At 26.4% G+C, this 10073-nt stretch overlaps 3 protein-coding genes across 7 annotated transcripts; 2 read left to right on the top strand and 1 right to left on the bottom strand.

Moving 5' to 3' along the window:
• Positions 1 to 84: 84 nt before the first annotated feature.
• On the top strand, positions 85 to 1848 carry LOC117205271 (protein catecholamines up). Of its 2 annotated transcripts, none has more exons than XM_033443500.1 (3): positions 85 to 1241; positions 1318 to 1399; positions 1471 to 1748. In XM_033443500.1, exons 1-3 carry the CDS (start codon positions 276 to 278, stop codon positions 1644 to 1646), a joined length of 1224 nt encoding a protein of 407 aa, XP_033299391.1. In that variant the 5' UTR covers positions 85 to 275; the 3' UTR covers positions 1647 to 1748. The 2 variants fall into 2 exon arrangements, with proteins under 2 accessions (XP_033299391.1, XP_033299392.1); XM_033443501.1 differs by having other exon boundaries at positions 86 to 1241; positions 1318 to 1393; positions 1471 to 1848.
• A 144-nt stretch (positions 1849 to 1992) lies between these two features.
• LOC117205273 (tetratricopeptide repeat protein 19 homolog, mitochondrial) lies at positions 1993 to 4311 on the bottom strand. The gene is made up of 4 exons (XM_033443505.1): positions 3661 to 4311; positions 3284 to 3546; positions 2867 to 3174; positions 1993 to 2804 (listed from the first exon to the last, which is right to left on the bottom strand). Exons 1-4 carry the CDS (start codon positions 3958 to 3960, stop codon positions 2608 to 2610), a joined length of 1068 nt encoding a protein of 355 aa, XP_033299396.1. The 5' UTR covers positions 3961 to 4311; the 3' UTR covers positions 1993 to 2607.
• Positions 4312 to 4431: 120 nt separating this feature from the next.
• Positions 4432 to 9957, top strand: LOC117205269 (transmembrane protein 268). Of its 4 annotated transcripts, XM_033443497.1 has the most exons (7): positions 4432 to 4583; positions 5130 to 5722; positions 5849 to 6229; positions 6410 to 6577; positions 7844 to 8039; positions 9364 to 9447; positions 9671 to 9736. In XM_033443497.1, the coding sequence occupies exons 2-6, from the start codon at positions 5135 to 5137 to the stop codon at positions 9420 to 9422; spliced, it is 1392 nt and encodes a 463-aa protein (XP_033299388.1). In that variant the 5' UTR covers positions 4432 to 4583; positions 5130 to 5134; the 3' UTR covers positions 9423 to 9447; positions 9671 to 9736. The 4 variants fall into 4 exon arrangements, with proteins under 4 accessions (XP_033299388.1, XP_033299389.1, XP_033299387.1 ...); XM_033443496.1 differs by lacking the exon at positions 9364 to 9447 and having other exon boundaries at positions 4433 to 4583; positions 9671 to 9943; XM_033443498.1 differs by lacking the exons at positions 9364 to 9447; positions 9671 to 9736 and having other exon boundaries at positions 6771 to 7924.
• Positions 9958 to 10073: the final 116 nt, after the last annotated feature.

The following is a 10073-nucleotide window of genomic DNA, read 5'->3' as shown; positions in this document are numbered from 1 at the left end:
ATCTTTTGAATTTTGAATTTATAAATTACCAGAATAGCCAATATTAACAAATCAATGCTGCCAACGTTAATCTGTTATTTTTAAAAGAACAAAAGTGATAACGCATCAACCTCTGACGTGGCTGCAATCATGACACAATTCTTTAATTCTGTTTAACACCATAACTACGATATCAAAATTGTTACACTTTTACACTTCTGCACGGATGTTAAGATTACACCAACAACGATACGTAAACCGGTTGTGTTTTAACAAGTCTGTGCAAAATTATAGAAATGATCACGACGGCACAGGATAACCAACGAAGAAGCCATGCGAATAAATGGATTTCACGAATAGCACTTGGGACGTTTTTATTACTTATACTTCTAAACTTGCCGACTCTTTGTCAAGCTCATTACCATGACGAGTCACCAAGTTTTAAGTATTCCAAGGAAGCTAATGAAATGTACTTAGAAAAACAACATTCTATATATCATAATGAAATTATACATCAACATAAACATGAAGATGATAACTATGACCATCGGCAGAAATCAGTTTTGTCTGACAGGACTTACAAAGAAGTGATTTTCAGAGCTACTGCATCTACCTTAATTATATCAGCAGCACCCTTCCTTATTTTGTTCTTTGTACCTCTAGATAATACTAAAGAAAGTGAACCACTGTTAAAGATATTATTAAGTTTTGCATCTGGTGGTTTATTAGGAGATGCATTTTTACATTTAATTCCTCATGCTTTGGTTCCTCATACACATCTGTCTTCCGAAGAAGTACATTCGCATTCACATTCTCATAACCAAGGTGATGAAGAATCAGAACATGGACATGATATGTCTGTTGGTTTATGTGTATTATTAGGTATCATTATGTTTTTAATTGTTGAAAAAGCAGTGAGAATTATTAAAACAGACCATGGTCATATACATGTACATAATGTCACAGAAAACCTGTCAAAAAAAAATAAAAATGATAAGAAATTACAGAAAGGTTCTGATAAATCTGATGTAGATTTTAAAGAAAAAGTAGAAAATTCTGAGAATGAAATAAAAATTGCTGGTTATTTAAATTTAGTTGCTGATTTTTTACACAATTTCACAGATGGTCTTGCTATTGGAGCTAGCTATTTAGCTGGTAAAAATATTGGCTATATTACCACATTTACAATTTTGTTACATGAGGTACCTCATGAAATAGGAGACTTTGCTATTTTAATACAAAGTGGTTATAGTAAAAGAAAAGTAAGATTTAAAAAAAGATGAAGTTAGTAGAATAAATTGTTATGATAAGAATTATATAATGTGATTTTGATTTTAGGCCATGATGCTTCAACTTACAACTGCTGTAGGTGCTTTATTAGGAACTTATGTATCGTTACTTGCAGAAGGCATGGGTAAGAGTAAGTTGCAATACATCAATTAAATTTAAATAAATATTATATTCATCTTAAAATTTAATTAAATATTTTAGGTGATCTTGCAACTATGTGGATTCTTCCATTCACAGCTGGTGGATTTATTTATATAGCTACTGTTTCTGTAATACCAGAACTTCTAATAGATACTAATTTTAGGCAGTCTGTAAAAGAAATTATTGCGCTTCTCTTAGGTGTATATATGATGGTACTTATAGCAGAGTATGAATAGTTTTATATAAAATTTTCTTAACAACATATTGTGATCACTTAATAAGAGTTCATTTAACTGCTATAATAAGAATTCAAAATTAGAGTTTATATTTTTACAACATTCTAATTGTATTGTTTAATGAATGCTAGTGAGTATTCTAATATGTTGTATAACATAAATACCAGTGAAAACGATACTGTATAATTATCATAAATATTAGCATTACGGAAAAAAATTGGTACATTTTAGGTATCATTCACGTCATAAATAAGAATAGAAAGATCGTGAAAAGACGCGTTATTAAAATATACTGAAACACTAAAATAATTTATTACTAGTTTCATAAGAAATAATAAACATACAATCACCTGTTACACATTCAATATATTTTTCTCAAACGCATTACATGTTTATTTCTACAAACCATTTTATGTTTAATTATTGGCAACGATGTTTTTTACGAAAATTGTTAGAACTTCACTTATATTGTGAAAGGATATATTTTTTACACGTTAAATTTATTTATTTTTTTATAGATATTGCTTACACATATATAAACATGTAACTACTGTAAATGAAAATAAACATTGTATGTTTTCTATATGTATACATAAAAACATATTCTCTATATAATTACAAGAATCATAATTTCAATTTCAATCAAGATATTATACGTTTTTCTGTAGTTATATCAGTTTTTGTATATTACAATAAGAATTTTCTAATTTTATCTAAACACAACGTAAAAATTCATAAAATTATATGCAAATTTGTTTTATTAAAGTCAATAATATTTATATATGATATAGAACTATCTTTCATTCTACCAATTAATTTTTAAATAAAACGTGGATATATAACGAATATATTATAAATATGTATAATATGTTTAATAATTTTTCACTGTATACATTTTCAATTTCAATATACCTATAAGTTAATCAAGTTAAAGTACTGCAATTTAATATTTACATTTATATTACAATATTAAACTTTCTATTTGTTCAAGACATTTTTTAGCTTCCACTACAGTTTCATTGTCATTTCTAGCTTTTGCTAAATCTTCTCCCTTGCTACAATTTTTTTTTGCTTCTTCATAAAGTCCTTTTGAAATAAATGCATGTCCCAAGTTGACATGAATGAAACCTAATTCAACCATATCTGGTAACTTGTTTCCTAAAAATATAATAATCTAATTTGGAGCAATTCAAATACAACAATATTTGTATTGATATTACCTATTTCTGCAGCTTTAGATAAATATTTAATAGTTTCATCATATTTTTGTAGTATATAACAGACACTTGCTAAGTTATTTAATAGAATAACAGTTTGTTCATTTTCTTCACCATTTATTTTTATGGATATATCATAAGCTTTAGTAAAGTATTCGAGAGCATTGTTATACTGCGATTGTGAGAAAAGCATAGATGCATATTTTTCTAAATTTAAGCCTAACAATTGTAATACATCTAGATTTTCACTGTCTTTAGCTAAATGATTTTGTAAATGTTGTAAACAAAATTTGTAACCATTGTCTGCTTTTCTATATTAACAGAATATAGAATTAACAGAATTTTATTATTTTAAATTATTAGATATTGTATTTTATAAAAATTTTAAAAATAGATGGAATTTGTTACATGATTGCTTACTGTTTATCTCCTATTTTATCATATGTATCAGCAATCTTAAGACTAATATGAATAATTGCTAAATCATCCTGTGGAACTCCCTTAGCTATTAGTCTCTGTAAAACTGATTTAAATAGCTTTTCTGCTTTTTTATAGTCATTTGTATCGTATGCTAGATTTGCCATTACATCATACACATAAGTTATACCATCATAATGCTGTAAAGTTTGTGCTTGGCGTAAAGCAACATGTAGCATTTGCTCTGCTTTCAGAAATTCTTCTTTCTATAAAGTTTGAGAATTATTGGTAAAACTATATTAAAATAAGAAGTTTACATTTAATATAAGAATGTAACATCGTTAACACTTTAATGATAATATAAGAGTGTTATGCCTAACCTGAATTAATAAAATTGATCGTTTAATTGTCATTGTTAATTCCTCAACATCATCTTTTTCTTCTTTAGGAAAAAATAAATTAAATAAAAAGCTACCTGATAGAATAAAATGTTTAGTTTGTGGCAAATTTTTCCTTTGTTTAATACTATAACATTTTTTCATCTTATTAATTTGTTGCGAATATATCATAAATGTACTTCTTTTTTTATTCAATAGACAGAAATTTACAATATCATAGTTAGACCTTATAACTACTTGAAAATATTTGAATGTATTTATCATTATCTTTTGACAATACATTATATCGAACTGTGATTGTTTTAATATAATTTTGTGATGGTGAATTACATATACTTTTCATTACATAATTTTTTGATAACTATATACATCTACATACACATGGATGAAAACAAATTCTAATAATGTTTGTGAAAAACAATTGCTTTAAGTGAATACCCTGTTCTCAATTTTACGTATATACACACGTGTATCCAAAGTTGTAAGTTACAAAGTAGTAGTAACTGTAACAAGTGAATTGGAAATCAATTTAAATTAATACACATTATGTGTATAAGTAGATGCAAACTCTCTGGTAAATGTATGAGATGTGTCACGTGTATGAAACTATACCAAAAACGTAGTATGTACTTTTACAAAACAGCGCACATTATTATGTTAATTAATATGTATAATTATTTACTTATGTTCTACTAAGTATTCAGAAACGATATAGAAATAAAGATTTATGCACATTTATGACAAATTATTGTATATATAATTATATGTAAGTACGATATTGTACAATGTCGTTATAGTATTCTTCGCCCCACCCTTGTTTTTCGTATAGCAATGCTGCACACCTTGATTTCATGCATTACGTACCTTTTCACCTTACGGATATGAGATAGGTCATATCACAACAGGTAAGAAAGTTTCAGTTGTATCATTTTTTTATATACAAACATAGCAAACATAAAGTATATATATATCTATATATGATATTATCTACGTTAACTTCATGATAAGGATTACATATAAATATTTCTCGAAGTTTGGATCCCATGCATATTCGTACTTTATATGTGGTATCATATTTTTTGTTTCATTGAAACTTTATTATCATGTTGATATAGGTATTACTTAACATGATGACTTACCTTTTTTTATTCTAGAGAACCTTATATATATTTCCAGTTTATGTTTATGTTGCAAATTACATGTCCATGGACACTCCCTATTTTTTTTTTTTAAATCACTGTTTAATAACATTTATCACCATATTTAGCATATTTTGCAAATATATATATTTTAATGTATTTTAATATAAAAATTAGTTTAATGTAATTTATGTGAATTGTTTAAATAAAGACATTCTATAAAGTAATAGAATATGAAATATAGATATTTAATATTTTTGAATGTTAATTACATATATATATGATTTGCTCTATTTTTTATTATTTCTTCAGTGAAAATGAGCTCACAAGATACAACTGACCATGTGTCAGCAGTTAATTCACCTAACATATCTTCAAGAACAAAAAATTGGGTCCAATTTGAAGATGAAGCACCTGTTAAAGATAATAATAGTTTAGAAGAGAAAACTAAAACAAATGCACCAGCTGTAATAAAGCCGGAGTCAGTAACAGTAAATGTTGAGAAAATTGGAAAATCTGTTGATAATTCAGATAATCAACAATCAAAAAATCATGAATATAGAGGTGCTGTGATATCAACTGAATCCGTCCAAATTAATTTAGATAGGTCAGGTTTAAGTCGTTCCATTACATCTGAAAGTCCAGATCTGAATTTACCATCTGATGTAAGAGTTTCTGATCCTAAGAGTGCTTCTCTGAAGACCATTGATCTCCGAGATGTATCTAATGGCAGAAGTACTACTAATAATATTATAAGTACACCTATTGGAAACATTAGACAAGGTTTTGCTAATGGGGATACTATAGTTACTCTTTTACCAGTTAATACTAGATGGCCATGGATTACTCCAGCTAAATTTCGTCCAGAATTAGTACCAGAAGAATTAATGGCTCAAGGTTTAACGGTAATTGTTTGATTATATTTTATTTCCTTTACACTGTTTTATAATAATCAATAATTTTATTTTATATTTTTTTGTATGTAAAGTTATGTATATTTATGTATAAGCTAATGTATTAAATTTTTACAGCTTACAGTAGAGGATTACGTACATATAATGGAGTTGCTTGTGAACGATGTACGTTTCAATTTGTACAATGTGTGCTACAAGAGAATTCTTGTGCTTTGGATATTTACTGCATTTATTGTATTACTTGGCTTATTGTTTTCTGGAGTAACTGGTCTTACTTTATTTGGGCTTGGCGTCATGTGGTTAGTCCTCAATGCTGCTGCAATATTTTTTTGCATGTTCATCAAGATAAAATTAAACCACAATCTTGAGAAATGTATGGGTCAAGTGAACAAACATTTACTTCGACATAAAATATTGCTTGGATTGGATGATAGAGGAAAAATTTCATGTCACAAAGTTAATCTCTGCTTTATATACTTTGATACTACAGATTGCATCGTAAGTGTTACTAAATATATTTAATTTATACTTCGAGGCTTAATGTAATTGTTATATGTATTGTATGTTGTTATATGTATTATTTTCAATTAAAATTAACAATTTTGTTAAAAAATTGCTTATATTTTGTTACATATCATTTATATAATATATTCAAGAACTTATTTTATTTTACAATAGAAAAAATTACAAGAAGTTATAGAACGTGAAGAACGCGAAGGAAGAGTAATTGGCGAAGATGGAAATTCTGAAATGCGACGAAAAAGAGAATTGCAACAGCGAATGGATATAGATAACAGTGATATTGTAATACAAGGCAATACAACCACCAGAATTTCTCGCAAGCAGGTATGTTATTTTTATTTTAAGTACTTGTACTATATAAGTTGAATTTATATTCACTTATAACATATATTTTCTATAGTATATATGATGTTTTTGTAAAGTACATTTTACAAAAATGAACGGTATTTTCCTCAATTTTTTAATCATTCTTACAATATTTTATGTTTTTATAAAATAAACTAAAAAAATATATCAGGGTAAAAGCGAACAAGTATTCTGCCGCTATGTACAACGTTGGGCAAAGGATTATTTACGTCGCCGATTGGATTGGACAGTAGACGAAGAAGGTGGAAATCCTTCTTCACCTCGTCACTTAGCATCGGCTTTATGTCCGTGTCAATATATAGAAGAATGGTTACGCAACAAGCCTCATGTTCAAGGCAGAGATTTCTGTCCTAGCTGGAGTAGTTTTCTTAAAGATAGAGGCATTTAAAGCAAAACTGTTTGATAGATATAAAAATTAAAAACAGTATTGTTCAAAACAATTTTAATAGATTTAATAATTATTTTGAACTTATTGAAATTAATTTTAATATTACCATTACAATGGTTTTTAGCAAGACATCTACATTAAATAAAAGATATTTTAAAAGTCAAAGAATTCAAATAGATCTATAGCTATATTAAAGTGTAATAGCTATATTAAAAATAGACAAATCAAAATTTATATTGATGAATGACAACTAGAGAAACTAACTTATACGAAATATGAAAACTACTCATAATTATGTACTTAACTATACAAGATTTTTACTTGTAACAATATTAATTACAATTAAGTTTACATATGATATTAATAAGTGAAATATTTTTCTAGAATTATTTTTTGGTGATTTGGATTTTTAATGATACACTTGGTATTGTTTTTCTTGATTATATTTTTTGTTGACTAATATGATATTAAATATGATATTACTATTAAATTTTATATTTGTATAAAACTTGTATAATTACACGTATATGTGTATGTACTACAAGCTTTATTTTTAGTGTTTTATATAATTGTACATAGTATGTAAATTAAAATAATTCAGAATTGCAAGCTTAATATACATGTATGTAGGAAATATTTCTGTAAAATGGTAAATGGTAAAAATTTTCTTAAAATATAATACAATCTGGGATGCATTTATGTTTGATAATGTTACCACTTATGCATAACAGATTTTTCAATTTCATCGACTGACTATTGATGTTTAAGAAACGGATTTACATTATTACTATTATTTTGACTCTAGGTTTCTGAATGATGATGGTATGTGTTGACAGGAACGGGCGGAGTTGCTGTTGCTGAGGTATGCATCTCGATGGGCACATCACTTTGTGCGCCGCAGACTTGATCTGGTTATAGACTCACAGGAACGTAATAGAGACATCGCGGGTTTATCTGTTCCACCACGACATTGTGTCTCCGCCCGTTGTCCTTGTCAATTTATTGAGGACCATCTTAAGTACAAGCCTAGAGGCAAGTTAATATTTCGTTCGTTTTTTTTGATGCCGAACTTTGGTGGAAAATAGCTACAATCAGTCATAATTATAATGTAATCATAATTCGAGGTAGTTAGATCTACTTTTTACACATATGAGAAACTTATATTTCATTATGTAAAGAAACAGCAAATTGAAATTAATTAATATTATATAATTAACCGACATAGGTAGTTACTATCACTAGTAACTATTAGATATATACACAAAACTACATATTCTATAATATTGTATTATTTCTTCTAATGATTTGAGATTATAAAAAATTTTGTTTCAGATATTTATATTACACTCTTGTTTAATCTAGCAGTACTTTAAAAATATGCTAATTTATATAATCAGAATTCATATATTTTATATATGATATCAAATTTTCTAAGCTCATTTGTTTCATTTTGCTTTATTTTTAATTAATCCAAATAACATTCACCATTTTACAAAATACAGTGACACATTATGTTAAGCACAAAAAAGTGATAAAAGAGATAGATTGTTAACACTTAAAAAAGGGAAAGCTATAACCATTCCATTATTGTTACATTATTCTCTACAAATCAAATTATTTTAAAATTCTAAAGACATTTAATACATGCTTTTATAATTATAATGAATTTTATAGAGAAATTATATATATATATATATATTATATATGTGATGCTATATAATTTTCCCATAGTAATATTGGGAAGCTTATACTACATAAATTATATGTGATTAAGAGAAATTTGAATATCATAAAACTGAATATCTTTTGACTTGTAAAAAAAAAAGTTCCAGTATTCATTTAAGTTAACACAATTTATTCAATTGTAGAAATGATATTAAAACAGCTTAAAGCAATTTGTCATAATTGCGAATAATTGATTATTATAAATGTTGTAAAAAAAATACAACACTGAACTTATATATCTCTGAATTCCGTCCTAATTGAACATATCGATGCATTATGTAAAAAATATAATTAATATATTGTATACTTTTATATTCCGTTTAAAAAATACTTAATACCTATAAATGAATAGAGTTGTTCTACTTTTATATAAAACAAATGTAAAGCACTTTTATATATATATATTATTGTTACAGATGTTATAAATAAAAATATACACATAATATATATGTTTTTTTTGGTGGAGGTACAGTTGTAAAAAACCTTTTCATGAAAGTAAATTAACTACTTTGTGTAAGTCGTTTGTCTAGCCTTAAATATCTAGATATACCTTATGTATATAAATATTTTCCTAAAACATAGGTATTTGTCACTAACCACTGACTAATCCAGGGATGTTACTTGCATGCAGCTGGACAAAAGGCAATACATTTTGATATTTCATTTCAACCATATTTTGTGAGCACATGAAAATCATTCATTAAATAGTATAACTGTAAGTACTATTAAATCTGAATTCTTATCATATATGCAAACATGATATAGGTAATTGCTTTATATGTCGTTTATACATATAATTACATTATAACCATAAAAATACCATAACACAAAATAGGAAATGTCTTTTTCAAATACATATTTAATTATTTCATCTACATAATATTTTCATACTTTTAACAAAAGATATTAATTTAAAATTTTGTGCATGATTTTTTCAGGATATCCACCTGGCTTTACATGGTGTGCTTATCTTAATGACCCATTAGTTAGGTATGATATTACAGCTGGTATCCCTAATTAGCAATATTAATGATTGAATGAATGCACAACAGTATTTATTAAGAGATTTGTAAAGATAATCATATTAATATCCATTGTTCTACTATCTGACTTATTTTTTACTATATTCGAGTATAAACACAACGAAGTTCATATCATGAATATAATAGATAATCCAGATAATATAATAAAGAAAAACAAAATACATTTAAAAAATTGAAATTAATTTATTATTTCATATTCTGAAGTACATGTTTAAATATTTACAAAGTATAAATATCATAAATTTAGATAGAGTTTAATTAATGATATTTACTATTGTAACTGTAGTGCCTATGAACT

Source organism: Bombus bifarius, unplaced genomic scaffold (genome assembly GCF_011952205.1).
Source record: "Bombus bifarius isolate JDL3187 unplaced genomic scaffold, Bbif_JDL3187 scf7180000007987, whole genome shotgun sequence".
NCBI classification, from domain to species: domain Eukaryota; kingdom Metazoa; phylum Arthropoda; class Insecta; order Hymenoptera; family Apidae; genus Bombus; species Bombus bifarius.
The sequence above is the reverse complement of the archived record's forward strand: the minus strand, read 5'-3'. Positions and strand labels throughout refer to the sequence as shown.